Genomic DNA, 16,472 nt, shown 5'->3' on the forward strand with positions numbered 1-16,472 from the left:
AATGTTCACACATTTAATCTCACAGTTTTTACCTGATCTTATTTGTGATCTGAATGATTTTAGTTATGTTTTCATACATAAGGTGTGAGTATTGGAGGGTGGCATGGTGCCATAGCCATTCAAAATAGTCTTATGAGCAGGTATTATTGCACTGCTTCTATGAACACACTCATTTGAAACATAAATCGATTGTAACAGACACAAATCTATTTCCTGTTAATTTCTCAAGTATTTACCAGGCAATATTGCAAGAGATAATTGTTTCACAGGATCAAGTACCTATTCAACAGTGGTATCTGCTTTGACTGTTATCCCATTCTCTGCCGGGTATTCTCTTAAAATAGAAATGGCTTTTTTCAGAGCTCTAACAGCTATCAAGAATGGGTGTGTCCTTGATGTTAATAAACAGCACAATGATCTATGTACTGATTCAGAGATGGCTTTACTTCCAATGCAGCGTGCTTTTTCTTTTTTTTTTGTATTTTTTTTTACTTTGCCAGAAAAGATAGAAATCCCATAGTAACCAATAAGTGCAAATTGTGAGCTCACAATATTGAGTTATGAGCGTGGCAGATCATAATATCATGTAAGACTCTCCTGTTGACTCTGGATGTATTGGTCCAGTTATCACTTGACTGTGATTACCTTGAATATTTACTTCAATGTAAGGTAAATGCTGTTTGCAGGAAATTAAAATGTCATGCTACATAATAAACCTGGTAAAACCATTCATGAGTAACTATATACAATGTAAAAGAGGAAGGCCTACTTATTTCAGATCACGATGAAGAATTTTCACGCGCTGCCAGCAATAGAGTATGCACGTGGCCCGTGTAGCCTTTTGAAGTAAAAGTGCAAATATCAGAGAAAAAACAAATGGCCTAGCTTTAAAACCACCACAGCTGGGCCAGGTTTTCTACTTTCTGTAGTAAAGAATGAAAAGAAACTCATCATTTAAATAGCTTTTCTATTGTAATAAAAATATATTTGCTCTTTAAATTCATGTTCAAAGTAAATATTTCAGTTCTTCCTTGTACCAAATTCTTTTAACTTAATTAGATTTATGTGAAAACATTACATAGGCCAAAAGGGAATTACCTCATAGCATATCTCCCTCTCTATGTAGGATTAAAAGAGATACATTTTCCATCCTTTTCTAGTACTATTATAATTTGTTAATTATTTGCAGTCAATGGGTAAAGCATTATTATATATTGCAAAAAAAATAATTTACAGATCATTAGAGCTTCTGCCAAGCCACTGGGTTTCTCCTAGGAACTAACCTTTCCTCTTGAACCTAAAAGCACAATGACCCTCTCATGCAGATCCATCTCCAATACCTGTTCATACAGTTCTCATCTTTTATAAGTCAGCTATGTTCCAAGCATTGTAAAATCTTGACCGAACAAGTTGGCAATGCTAATTCTCCCACTAATCTTGCCCCTTTGCTCAGTTCTCACTCCTCCTCATTCTGTCCCTGGTCTAATTTTCCCAGTAGTTCACACACGATATAAAAATAAGGATTCTAGACACAGGTATTCCAAACAGTGTAATTTATTTTCACTCACACCGTTACATCGGTTAGTAGACAGCAGAATGGCCTCAAATTATCAAAGGGACAGTTTGGAGCATCGTAAAATAATGCCTGGGTTAGTGGGAATAGGTGCACTATACCTTACTCAGGCAACACCATTGGCGGGGAGGCATTATTCTTTTATATATACCTGAGCATGTGGACATTGATTTATGGGTTGAACTAAGGCATTTGTTGTGGAATAAAACTATAGGATGTTAGAATCCCTGTTTAAAATGTTTTAGTTCTGCATCCAAAATAATTATTATGTCTGGTCTTGTGCGTATTTCCACACCACCTGCCCCCATCTCCGCTCAGACCAACAGTATTTCCCAGCTGGTCCTTCTAGGCTAGGTGGAGGCAGATTTAAACCTTCAGTCTGGCTTTGCTAGAGAGGTGTGGAAGTTGGATTTGACGGCTGGTGAATAGTTATATTGGAAAGTTAAAGACGAAATGTGTCATGGAGAAAACCTCTGTATATTTGTAAATTATTGTATATACGTGTTTGTTTTCATTTGTCTATTTGTAAATACCTTTTTTCTTCACGACTCTTAGGCAGCTTTTGCGCTTTTCCCTCCTGGCACTAAATAGAACCCCTTTGCTCTAAAGTGCTGCTGTGGCTTTCCATCTGTTGTTTCTCAACTGGTGACCCTAGTTGAGCATGCTTACGCACACTAGATAACGAGGTGTAACAACTATGCTCCAGGGTTTACACTGCCTTCACACAGCCTCAACTCAGTACAATAGTACTGTAATGAACAGGGTAAAAGCTGAATTAGGTGACAGCCTTGCCAGCAGCACCCAATTCCAATGAATAAACTAACATAGTGGGTAATTTCCAACTTCACCATTTTGCTCAAAAGTTCATCGAACTGTACATTGTAGAATGGGACCTGTTGTCCCACCACCCTTACCGGAGAACTCATACTAATCCTCCAAAGAGACGCCCACTTGCCAGCTGTCACTTTATCTGCAATCATCTAGTCCTAATCTATTTTCACCAGGTCCTCTCTTATGCTATTGAAATCAGCCATCCTCCAATTTAGGACTTCAAGTTGAAGGCCAATCTTATTTCTTTTCATAACTGCTGTGAAACCTAAAGAGTTAAAGTCACTGTCCCCAAAGTGTTTTCCAATTTCTTATTCCAGGGATGAGCAGTATACTTTAGTGGGACTCTCTACATGTTGTCTGCAAAAGCTTTTTTAGACACATTTAATTCCGCTCCCTCTAACTCCTTGCACTAAGTCCATCGTTGCTAATACGGGGAAGGTTAAAATCCCCCAATTCTATAATCTTATTGCTCTTATATCTTTTAAAGATTTTGTTACTTATCAGTTCCTTTAATTCCTGCTGACTACTAGGAGGCCAACAGTACAAGCCCAGCTGAGATACCAGCCCTCTCCAACCTCTTCTTTTGAATCTTCCTCTGTCACATCTGAAACTTTTTTACTCTGGAACATTAAGATGCCAGTCATACCCTTTCTTCAATCACATTTCTGTGATTGTGATAATATCTCAATTCCAAGTGCTGATCCATGTTCAAAGCTCATTTGGATTTTCTACAAAGCTTTTTATATTAAAGTAAATGCATTAGGTTTGACAATAGATGGTTCATCATCCAGGTCACTGCCCAACTGACATTGGACGTAAGACAAAAGACAAAAATAAATATAAAATGGCCAAATTAAGTAACCTTACAAAAGAAAAGTCGTGCCAAAGTATACTCACCTAATCAGAGAAATAATTGAAGCATACCAGTTTGAGTTTTATTTACTGCAAATGCTTTTAAGCTTCTAATTACAATCTTCGAGTAATTTTACTGCAGAACAACTTAACTATTTTTATTGTTTTCTTCTTTCTACATTTATTATGCTTCTATTATTCAAAGTATTTCCACAGAACATTAACTTAAATAATTGAAAGTATTGAATGTATCAAACGTATTGCTTCATAAGCTTTACTTTGGACTACACTGGTGAGGTCAAGAGGGGGATCTTGACGACAGTGCATCGCAGGATCTCCATACCTTCCACCCAGGCTTGTGATGATGATCATCACCACCCATTGTCCTTTGAGACAGACGGATGCCAACCAATTGAAAGATTATTAACATCTTTCACTATCTGTTGCCCCCAAACAAAAGCAACAATGTAAAATTGCTTAATAAGTAAAAGCAAGGAGAGGGCAGGTACAAAAAGACCACACTCGAATGCCAGTTAGTCATATGCTTCAACAGTACTGGGCTGTAGAATCATTGCAATCCATCATTTACTACATAATGGACACAGAAATAACACAAGCTTGGACAGTATAAGAATCACCTATTTCTCTCAGTCATACTACATTTAATAATCTCAGTCAATAGCAACAAACTCAGTAGATCATAGAGCCACCAAACATTCATTTCTATGGCATATTTCAAAGGCCCCTAAAACATTTTGCATTTAGTGTTACACTCCTAGGTTTCGAGGAGTGCAACACTAAATTTCTAGCTTGTCATGTTTCAAAATATTCATATATCATATTCCATTATGTTATCAGTAACTCTTACATTACTACTGGCCTGTGGTTGGGTCCTGTAATTACGCAAGATGTTCTGGAAGGATTTATCTTCCTTTGTTACCTGAAAATAAAAAAATATAGTTTTATGATCCATGGTTGATCAAACAGGAGCATCTTAATAACACAGAAGTGAATGGAAGTTTAAAACAAAAACAGGAGAGGTGCATTTGAGCTACCAATTCACCATCATCTTTGTTATTCCAGTATCATATTTCATGCAAGTGAATGTGATTGCAGAGAACTTGTGAGAATGCTCAGCAATTGAGGTCCGGATCATTACTAAGCTTGCAAATATGCTATTACAGGAGGATCAATTAGATTAAACAACATGAGTGCATTTATTTCATGCAAAGCTCACTTAAAAGTGCACGTTTAACCATACTCAGACAATACCACCCATTCAGAGCAACTATGCAGGAAACATGTACAAATGAAACATAGTATGAAACCCCAATTTTTCATTTTTTAAAGAAAACAATAAGTTGGAAGTTTGCCACTTTCCTTGGGGTCTAATAGCTTATGCTGATTTCTGCTTCTAATTAATTTTATTAAAAAATCTTCAGACAGCACATTTTATTTCAGAGATTAGCAGGACACTCGGTTGCAAATAAACATCAGCAAAATAGATATGCATAACTGGATGTTGATTTGTACTTAAATATTTTCATGAAATTCCATTCCTGTATAAAAGCCTTTTTACTATGCAATTGGGAAAAAGGGAGCAGTGGTCAATATGTTAAAATGACATTCTTGAACCTAATCTGTTATTGACTGCACCAAAAAAATTCCTAATATATAATTATTTAAGATGTAAATTTTCAGTCATCTGGAGGTAACAAATCGGCATTGGTAAGAAAGCATAATGGGCTCGTACTAGCTGAACAGGCAAGGCTAGAAATTAGTCATATTCTGGTTTCTTTAACAATCTAGATTTTACCAACATAAATGTTTAAGCTATCTGCAAGTTTGGTATCTAGATCAGGTCCAGAGAATAGGAGAGGCATTAGATCAAGCACGGTAGTGTAGTGGTTAGCTTAAAGCTTTACAGTACAATCCACCCGGGTTCAATTCCCGCTGCTGCCTGTAACGAGTTTGTACATTCTCCCTGTGATTGCATGGGTTTCCTCTGGGTGCTCCAGTTGCCTCCCACAGTCCAAAGATGTCCTGTGATTAGGCGAGGGGTAAATCGGGGGATTGCTGGGCATCATGGCTCGAAGGGCCAGAAGGGCCTGTTCCAAGATGTATCTCAATAAATAATTAAAACACTTGTGGCTTTTGAAAACTTGACTAACAGAAGCTAACTGACAACTTAATTAAACAGACACATTTTATGATCTACTGTATCAGAAGCAACTATTCTATGGCTTGAATAAAGGGCCTTCAGAAGTACCAATTAGTACACATTTTTGAACATAGATAACTCAAAAGTTATAGAGGAAAAAAAAATGACGGTAGATTAAACTAGACAATATATATCAGAGACAAAAAAAAAACAGCATTTGAAATACAAAATGTCAGAACTTCACATATCAGTAAGCATTTGTGCAAGGAGAAAAAGAGCAAATGTTTCAGGTTAACAAGAATGTTTTTATCACTGGGGCAGAGGGTGGGAATACAGAATAAAAATAGTCGGAATTGTAAAATACAGAACACAACACTGAAACAAAAGAGAATGTTAAATATAACTAGCATATTAGACAGCAATTGTGGAGAGGGAAAAAGCACTACCTTAATGTTACAGATGGTTGATATTGACTTATTTACAATCATCCTTTCCTTCTTGTGTCCTAAGTGGCAAATTTGAATGAAAGTTAACATGAGGCCAGTTCTTTTCTCCCATCACAAACACTGCCAGATCTGTTTTGTACTTCCTACATTCTCTTTGTTCCAGCTTTCTGGAAACCCTGACTTTCTATATTTCATACTTCCTGCATGCTTTGTTGTTTCTTTTCTCTGTCTAACAGCCAGCACTGAAAGCAAATATATTACTTGGACTTGCCTGATTTCCAAGCTGTCATAGTCATTTCTGTACAACCTTCCTACAACTCAAAAGACATTTATTTGCTCAGTTTTTCAATTGTGACAAAGAATCATTATTCTTAAGTGTTGACCTGGTTTGCTTCCACAGGCAATACCTATCTTGAGCGTTACCTGAATTTCTGGTTATATAATACGTATACAGTTGTACAACTTATTACACTGATTTCTGATTGTTTGCAAGGATCTTACCTTCGCCATTATGTAAATAGCACACATCAAAAGTTGATCTAAATGTCTATCAGCCATTAGATCAGTGCAGTTAACCAACGAATATTCAAAGCACGTCCAGATTTTCCTCCTCAAGTTATCTGAAATGTCCAGCTTTGCACAGAGGTCCCGCAGACGAACACTGGCTAAGTGATATACCTAAGCAATTGATAACAAGAGCAGAAACAACATCTGAGACCACAAGCACATATTACAGATAAGCTATGAAATCACTTACTCAACAAAGATCAAAATATCTTGTCTTCTCTCCAGACAAATCTTGGTGACAGTAAAGCCACAGCTACTTATACACCCGAGTGGTTCCATTCATTTTAATGAGAGCTGCCGCTTTGGAGGAGCCGCTTAACCCCAGGAAACACACAATAAGAAATCAGAAAAAGTGCAGTGCCATTTTGCATAAACTGTCATCCAATTTTAATTTAGTAATGTTATGAATGTATCACAGCTCGGAGGGGCCGAAGGGTGCGGGGTAGCCCACTCCTTTGTGAGAATCGCAAGATCACTATTGTCCATTCAGGAGACCCAGGAAATGAGAGAAAGACATGCAGAATCCACAAGTCGTTGGAATGTGTCTTGGCCTCCGAGAGGCGGACCAATTGATGCTGGCTATTGTCTCTTGGAGACGGACTTGTGTATTACATCCTGTACGATGCATCGACGCTCCAGGCAATGAAACGAGGGGGAGGTTGGTGGAGGGATTGCGTCACCCCAACCTGATTGACATCTGAGACCCTGTGAGTCAGGATAAAAAGAGGGTATGTGGGAACAGCCCCTGGCCCCTCAGACGCACCAGAAGAAACGCCAGCGATCCCGTAATAGCAAGAAACCAGGGGAAAGGCCACGTGCGTCCGGTTCCATTTGCCCTGGAATCGGTGGGCCCTTTTCCACGGCCGAAAGGTTTTTAGCTAACAACGGGGAAACCAACGCCCAATGACTCTTGAAGGATTGACATCATAAAAGGAATCAGCAAGTTTTTCTCTAAAATCTCTCTCTCTTCAACAATTGAAAACCCAGCGGTCCCCAAAGGCTGAAGCCTGTATGAGCTTGAATGAACTGAGTGACTTTTATATTTCCATCGGACAACACATTATCCCCTAGACAACGATAGAGCTATTTCTTATTGATTATTATTATACCCGCACTTTTAGATTTAGTATTGACGACGTATATTATCTGCATGTTTGCATTGACATTATTTTGTGTATTTTTTTATCAATAACTACTGTTAAAAATAGTACCATCAGACTTCAACGGACCTCTCTATCTTTGCTGGTAAGTGACCCAGTTACGGGGTACGTAACAGTAAATAGACGATAGGTTTTTGCATTTATAATTTAAACATTGTAAATGCTAGCTATCTAAAAGTAAATTTAAAATTACAGTGTTAGAATATGTTAGAAAAAGACAAAATATACACCCTATCTACTTTTTCCAGTTTCTCAGATAAATGATTTGCTCATGATTTAAGGAATTACTCAATATTAAAGGTTACCTTCACTTTGTGTGAGTGAAGAACATATGCAATTGCTAATGGTGAATGCATGCAAGGGCAATAATTGCCTATCAAATTCAACTCAACATGTTCAGTTTCATTGACTTCAATGCCAGTATAACATTACCAAATCAGGAAAAAAAGTCTCCTCTGTAACCACAGGATATTACAATGAAAGAAGGGCTTTGCTATTTGCCCCAACAATATATTTTGCATTTGCCTTTATAATTTTGTCATTAGAAAAAATCATCTAATGTCCTCCTTTGAATAACGCACCTGAATTTGAAAGTCCATGACATCTAACTGATAACAATGATCTGAGGCTCAATAATCCAAGAATGAACTACTTAAATTATGTAATTTCTTGTTATAATGATTGCAGAATCTGAAGCTGATGAACATCTGAATGCTTATTTCCCTACGTACTTCAGCATAAAAATACTTTGACATTTATGAAAAGTCATACCTTTCGAAAGAACAGAGCAATTGAGCCTGTCTTTTTGGGTCTGCTGATTATTCCTCCATGGTGCTGGCTATGTTTTTGGCCTGGAGAATGTTGAACTGACACCTGCCCAGCAATCGGCATTGAAGTGCCAGCTAACTGGTGACTGCCCAAACTGCTGGCAAGGTTCTGGGCTGTAAGAGGTTGAATGGTACTTGTCACAGACTGAGCCTGCCCAGAGACATTGAGCTGAACCGGAATGAAGGTAATGCCTCCATTTTCATTTGCAATACCTGAGATGAAAATAAAAAAAAAATAAAGACCTAAAGACCGAGCATAGAGATAAATCGCTTAACAATATTGTTCTAACAATAATGGTAAAAATCCTAAGAGCAAGTATGAATACATTTCATAACAATTTCTACCTAAACATGCCGAGGTATAAATGACAAGAAATTATTTTTCTTCCCACTGTGAGAATATTATTGGCATTTACTGCCTATTCTTGACTGCCCCAAAGATAATGAGACAATTAAGGGTCAATCACATTAACCACTTAGGGCAAGGTTAGCAGATTGCTTCCATGGAGGACCTTAGTAAACCAGATGGGTTTTAATAACATCTGGTTTCCTGATACTGTGATTAGTTTTAAATTTTAAATGTATTTATTAATTCAAATCTAAATTCCCCAGTTGCTATGGCGGTGTTTATTTTATTTCATTTAGAGTTGCAACGCGGAACAGGCCCTATCAGCCTACTGAACCATGCCACCCAGCAACCCACCGATTTAACCCTAACCCAATCACACGGCAATTTGCAATGACCAATTAACCTACTAACCGGTACATCTTTGGACTGTGGCAGGAAACTGGAGCACCCGGAGGAAACCCACGTGTACAAGGGAAGAATGTATAAACTTTCTTACAGAGGTCACCAGAATTGAACTCCGACTCTGACACCCTGAGGTGTAATAGCATCACACTAATTGCTAAGCTATCGTGCATTCAAACTCTTGTCCTTGGATCAATGATCCAGAGCTGACAGCTGATCCTGTAACGTAATTATTGTGCTCTCAAATTAAAATGCAGGAAAACTGGCAGATGGAAAGAAGAGAATTCCACACGTTCTCAGTAATCATTTCCTATATCATTCTAAATCCTTGTTCATAATACTTCAGCTGGAAAATTCCTCCCTGTGCACAACCAACAATATTGAGAAGGTTCATTTGTGTTAATAGCTACAGTCTCATGCTCAAATTGTGGGAAATGCAGGAAATTTATACTTAAATTCAGTTATAAATTACTTGCCTTGAACTGGAATTGTGACTGTTTGTCCATTAGTAGCTGTAACAGTTGCGGTTGCCATGGTTACTAACGTCTGTCCCGGGACATGAGAAATGGACACAGTCTCAGTGGTCACATTCTGGACTGGTATGGCATTAACAGTTTGTTGCTGGGAAATTCTTGGTGAGTTGGTTGTAGAGTCTGGGTTGCTGTCATTCTCTACAAACAACCTCCTCCTTGCATTACTTGCTGTTGGAGAGCTGTATCGATCATGAAGCGTTGTTGGTGATACAATGGTGTCTAAGGACAAAGCAGAGACAACATTTGGGTAGTAATTGTTGATAGAATAAATCAAGTATCTTTCATATGTAATTATTTTCTCTTATCCGGTTTCTGAGACAGGAACTGGAATTTTCGTGTTCATGTTTATGTAGCATGATTGATAGGCATCTTTTTTAACATCCTGGGCAAAATCAAGGAAATCAGGATATGCTGTAGATGGAACTGAAATACTTTTGCAAACCCTTGTTTATTAGTATGCACATCTACTAATTCAACCCAAAGAACGTGTTTGACGTCAACTAGATGACTTACTTTAAATGTATGAGAGACTGAGTAGCAGTGACAACTCACAAAATCCATGTATATGATTCCTGCAGGAGACATAGTAGACTTGTGGGATGTAATAATGAAAATTTGCTTTACCTGAAGGTACCAATATGCTTGTGCACACCTAGTCTAACCAGACAGTAAGCCATAGCTTTAGGTTGTACTCCATACCTATCCTGCCACTCTCAGCACGAGCTTCCTTTAGTCTTGAATGAGTAATGGGAGAGGACATCTCGTGGTTGCCAACATTCTCCAGATTTTCAAAGTAATGTGCTGGCATCACCTAAGGAAGGAAACAAATTCCAGATGGATTCCGTTTGTTGCAAATTCTCCTAAAACACTGTGTCCTATTTCCCTCACAGAGTTTCCCACCAATGAGAAGCAGTACATTTCTTTCTGAAAATATCTGCTTTTCATTCCATTAAACCACTATGGGGAGGGAGACATGAACTTGGATGGAATATTCATAAATTCCTAAAAGCAGCAGGACAGGAGGTTACGATAGCTAAGCAACATTGTGGGCTACCTTTCCTTTGATAGTTGAGGCACAAAGGATATGGTAAGTTATGGCAGATTGGATTTGATTGCACTAGACTAAACACAAAAGAGTCTTGTAAAGATGCTTTCAGGACTTAAGAGTTTTAACCATGGTCAAAATTCAAGAGTTTTGTATGTGAAATTATTAATAATAATTTTCAGAAAAGATAAATATGGTCTGACATTTCAGTGAATCCATGCACAATAATTTTACATATCTCAATCTGAATTATCTCTCAGACCCAAGAACCATTTTATTTGAGGATTCTGCTCTTTTCACTTTGTAAACCAACTCAATTTGTAATAGATATATTGACAGCTGCACAATTATGAAGTGAAATAAATTTATTAATACATTGTGTCTCCTTGTTAAGCAGTCCAAGGTCAAGGATCACTTCCCTCCATTCAAACACAGTGGGTTCTGAAGTGACTAATAATGGCAATGTGGGACCCCCCAATACAGGGCAATAGATACTTAACCGGGAAAGTGGGTAGGTGTTTATGAGGTGCTGTTTACTTCTAGCATTTACTGTGGGCTCTAAATGAATGAACTCCAGGTTTTCAATGCCATTCCAAATGCTCCTTCTCCAATTTGAGCAGTCGTTCCGAGTTCTTAGTGATGTTAAATTTTTTAACAAAACATTGATAACATCACTGAATCTTTACCTCTGCCACACTGGCATTGCTTGTTGTGATGAACTTTTATGTTTCAGGAAGTTTGATGTTGTGCTAGAGTATGCCAAACTATACTATCAGAGCCAACCAAACATTGTTTTCTTAGGAGAGAGCTGTGATATTGGTTTACTTTTTCAGCCAGTGCATTTATCGTACTTTGAAGAGAGGAGGCAATAGTGTTTGTAGTTCCACTCCAAGAATTTGATGTGCCAGATGGAATTAGTTCATGAATGTTAAGTATACAACTGGGCAAGGATTGTGAATTCTGAGCTTGTTTGAGGTCTTGACTTTTAAAGCCTTTCTTCAGATAGCCAAAGACTGTGCTGACATACTGACTGCAATGGTAAACTTCATTATCAATGTGTTTGTTAAGGGCATGTTTGATTTGATATTATACTGTTAGAGCAGTATTGAATAGCAGCAGCATGCTGGCAGAGGATCTGTGGTTTATAGATGCTAATTACACTTGACAACAAAGAATTTGCTTCCTGACTACTTTTGGGTGTATTTTATGGATTTTGGGCTGCTGATCATGAAAATCACCATGAAATTTCTCTATCACACACTATTTATTTGTAATCACCTATATTTGTAATTTCAATTCATAATTCAAGTCAATTAAAATTTTACCCACAATATTTTCTATCTTGTCCAGCCGTGCCTGGGCATGCTTTGGCAGGATGGATACTGCATGGCAGGACAGGTTTTAGAAAGGATATAAAAGCATCATGCACACTCCATTCTACGTATTGTGTTCACATGTATATTGGTTTGCAATCACATTGATGCGCACCAATGTTGCAACAGCCCCGAAACTTTCTGTTATATTTGTGGTGAGTATACACTTAAATCTCAAAGATGGAGCAAGACCCCTCTTATAAAGAAAGCCTATGAGCTCTACTTTGCGTGTAAAATTGGTGACCAGGACAAAGCCTGGGCTCCTCACTTTTGTTGCGCAACATGTGCTGTCGATCTTCGAGCTTGACTCAGAGGTATTTGGAAGTCAATGCTGTTTGCTGTCCTGACAATATTGCAAGAGCAGAAGGATCATGTGACAGATTGCTATTTCTGTCTGACCAGTGTGTCTGGTTTCTCTGCTAAAAACAAGAAATCCTCTAAATACCCCAATGTCCCTTCAGCCATGAGACCTGTGTTGCATGATGATAGTCTTCCGGTACCAAAGCACCAGAGACATGGAGTCTTGAGGTGACAGATGAAGATGCCGTGATGCAAGAGCCAGGAGTGGAAAACAACACTGATACCGATACAGATTTTGAACCTTTTATGTTGAGTGAGCCTCATCTGTTAACTCCATCTGAGTTAAATGACCTGTCAGAAGCTTAGATTTGTCAAAGGCAAAAACAGAATAACTGGATTCAAGACTGCAACGATAGAATCTGCTGTCACCAGGCACAGACATTTCCATGAAGGATTTTGAGATTTACGACATGTTATTTCCAGAATAACCAGTGCCAAGGAAAGCATTTTTGTTGGTCTATAAATGAAACAGGTCATCAATGACAGGCAACTTGAAGTACTTCTAATGGGACCCGAGAAAATTGCTTGGAAGGCACTCAAGGATGTTGTTGAAGATTTTCTTGGCAACTACAGAGCATCAAACTACCTGCAGCTGGTTGACAACATGCTTTAAGTGTGAACACCAATATGTCACTGAACATTAATTTTCAGCATTCCCATGTGGACTTCTTCCTTGCAAATCTTGGCGCTGTCAGTGACAAGCATGGTGAAAGGTTTCACCGCGACATTGCGGTCACGGAGAAATGGTATCAGGGCAACTGGAATCCATAAATGCTGGCTGATTATTGTGGGACACTTAGGCAAGAAGCCTCAGGCACTGAGTACAAATGAAAATCATCAACAAAATATTTTTAGGTTCGTTGCGCTATGCAAAGTGTCAGTACCATTATGCAATTAAATGCATTGTATTCAATAAGTTTTTTTTTGTTTCTCCAAATTCCTACGTGATACAAGTAGTCAGAAATTATATTTGTGTTCAGTTTCAAGTGGTCTATCATAAACAAAATATATTCTGAGGAAGCAACACTTTTGAAAAGAATTTGCAGTCCATGTTATCAGACCATTCTCACAAATGCTTCATGAACAAATTGATGACATCTTGGAAGCTTGACCTCCAAACAAAAAGCATGCTTGAGGGTCATTTGCATTTATGCAGTTCAATGGCAGTTCAGATGACTGATTCCAGAAGAGAGGCAGCATAGGTTGGACAAATCTCATTTACCCTGTTACTAGCATCATAATAGGAGGAAACTTGTTGGAGTTGAGGTCTAGCACAGTGCTAGAAATCTGAAGACCAAGTGTTAGGACAGCATTTACATTGACACAGCCTTGTTTTACACCAGTCTGCATTGAGATAGGTTCTGTTCTGGACCCATAGGTTAATGTGACAGTCTGCAAGCCACTTTGTAGCAAGATTAAATAGAAGCAATTTTTTTCAAGCAGCCTCATTTCAGAAGGATGCTCCACAATACCTCTTGACTGACATAATCAAGGATTTCTGTGAGGTAGATAAAGACTGTGTATTGCAGTTTATGCAGGAATTGAAGCACATTGAAGATGATATCCATTGTGCCTCTAGGTGGACTCAATCCACTTTGCAATCTAGGAAACTGTTCTTTAGCCAATGAGAGCAAATGACAAAGACCTAGGTGTGTCTTTCCTTGTGGCTAGCAGCATGGAAACCTCCCTGGAGATGCTGCGGCTGATAAGTCCTGTTTTTGAAGATATCTTGTTTCTTGAAGTTGGTCACAATCACAATATCTTTAAGTCCATTGGCAGGTACCCCATGCCCCAAATATGGGAAAAGAGGCAGTGAATTTATGATGAGTTCTTTTCCTCCAAGATTTAAGATTTCAAGAGGGATACCACCCTTCACCAAATCTCATTGATTTTCAACTAACATATGGCCATTCCAACTACTTTTTTAGTTAAGGTTGATGATAATGTTGGACCAGGAAATTTGCCATGGAGTGGCGTCAAGCATGCTCACATCAAGAAGAGTCACAGATGATGAGATCTTCAACATGTTGCTTCCAACAGGTGCTGCCTGCCCCACTGTCTTCCTGATGAATTCACCTCCATTCTTACAGCAATATGGGCCCTCAGGGTGTAAATGACACTAAAGGCAATTGACACTGAACAACCTGTGCCGGCCATGATCACAAAGAATAGCTGACTACCTGCACTTGTAAGAACACATGAAAAAGGAAAATAGCCAAATCACTGGATTGTTCTGATTCATCCTAACATGCTGTATTTGTAACTCATAGTCACACAATCTCCTGAGAAAGGAGAGTTATGAGAAAAAAAAAACCTTCAGCCAACTTAATAAAACTCCAAGTAATTCCATTGCAGGTCCTATTGAAATCAAGGGTAGGACAGTATCTTTCTTGAGCTAAAATCACAAATTACAGTTAACCACTGATTTCCATATAAAGCTTAAAAGCCAAGACCTCTTTACATTGACGTAAATGAAGTAAATTCATACCACCAGCATAAAGATAATGGTTTTGAATACCATCTCATGTTAACTGCACTTAGAAAATCATGTCGTAACATATTATAATCTATTCTTGATTCCCTAAGTAAAAACTTGTTGTCACCTCTGTTACCATACTTTGTTCATAACTGAGGTTCAACTAACTCAACAAATTGGGCCATCTAATATATGTTATGTCAAAACCCTGACGTCCAGCAAGCGCTACCGATCTTTAAACACGTTCTGAAAACAGCCTCCCATAAATGCTCTTTCAAATGACCAACTCCCAACTTCATCTGTAGAGATCCCAAAAAAAGGTGTAACTGTGCCATATCAATCAGTTCCACAGCAGTTACCCCATTTAAAGTCAAGTAATACCGCTGAGTGGACAGCTTACGGAGTAGGAATGGGCCACTTAACTCTGCACAGCAATATATTCTGCTACCACTTTGTTCCTGCTGTTTATTGCCAGACACCATATTAAAAAACAAATAGGACAGAAACTTAAGATATATAACTTTGTATCAGTGCAGGTTTTAAAATAATATTTTACAGTTATTGTTCTAATTGGTTGGGAAGAACTTGAGGAAAAAAGGTTACAAAAATGAACAAAATCATGGAGCCAGGTCCAACGTTTGCACAATTCTGTATCATATATCAGGTAAATAAGCTTAGAGACACACTTGTGCCTTCTGCAGTTGAATACCAATGAAAAAACAAAGTGTGTTGGAAAAACCTGAATCTTTACTGAAAGCCTCACAAATTCTGCATTTTTCATTCTGGGTTATCAGATCTTTTTTGTAACAATCCATGGGAGGACCTGGACAAGAACAACAGTTACAGTGGTGTGCTAAGCTTGTTTGGTGCCATTTGTAGCATTTTATCTTATGTACATATGGCCCGGTCGGTCTATCCTTCAGCCAGTCTTGTAGAAGCAGGCTGTCACTGCACTCGATTAAAGGAGGCCTACCTGGGGAGATCCCAATTGACTATCAGGTAAATGCCTCAGGTAATTCCACTTTAAGTGGAATTAAGTGGACTCCCCACAATAACCTGGTAACCTTCACCCAGCAACCCATTCACTACAATCTTCTGATTTCCTTATCAGTTTACTAATCAACTGCCCCATTTCTTTTCTGATTACTCATTCGTCATGATCTTCCCAAGCACTTCAAGCACTCTTCCCATCAATTAATTCTGATTGCAAATCGCATTCACAACTCCAAACACTGGTTCAGACTCTTTCTTTCCCCTCTCACCTCCACAACACCTGGCTTTGACCTTCGATGTAACTTCTTTCCTTTCAAGTACTCTGTAATAATTGGGTGGCTCCATGCCAAACATTCAGTGGTCTGGAACAACATCTTTATACAGTGTGCGAGTTTTTAGCCATAATTTTATGCTACTATACTTCTCTCTCCTCTCCTCCGCTCCCACTAATTTTTATATCTAGTTGTGTAGGGCAGCAGCAGTTTTGAGGTCTGAAATGCTTTCTCCAAATAAATGTGGTTTGT

The 16,472-nt window shown here is 38.4% G+C and overlaps 1 protein-coding gene across 5 annotated transcripts in view; it reads right to left on the reverse strand.

Moving 5' to 3' along the window:
- rbl2 (retinoblastoma-like 2 (p130)) overlaps positions 1–16,472 on the reverse strand; it is a 134,006-nt gene that overhangs the window by 27,978 nt on the left and 89,556 nt on the right. For all 5 annotated transcript variants that reach the window (XM_073069999.1, XM_073069997.1, XM_073070000.1 and 2 more), the window contains exons 14-18: positions 10,401–10,512; positions 9,645–9,920; positions 8,362–8,630; positions 6,365–6,541; positions 4,125–4,196 (exon numbers count right to left, since the gene is read on the reverse strand). In XM_073069999.1, coding sequence (XP_072926100.1) covers positions 4,125–4,196; positions 6,365–6,541; positions 8,362–8,630; positions 9,645–9,920; positions 10,401–10,512 — 906 coding nt within the window. The remainder of the gene's footprint in view (positions 1–4,124; positions 4,197–6,364; positions 6,542–8,361; positions 8,631–9,644; positions 9,921–10,400; positions 10,513–16,472) is intronic.

Source organism: Hemitrygon akajei, chromosome 17 (genome assembly GCF_048418815.1).
Source record: "Hemitrygon akajei chromosome 17, sHemAka1.3, whole genome shotgun sequence".
In the NCBI taxonomy this organism is placed as follows: Eukaryota; Metazoa; Chordata; class Chondrichthyes; order Myliobatiformes; family Dasyatidae; genus Hemitrygon; species Hemitrygon akajei.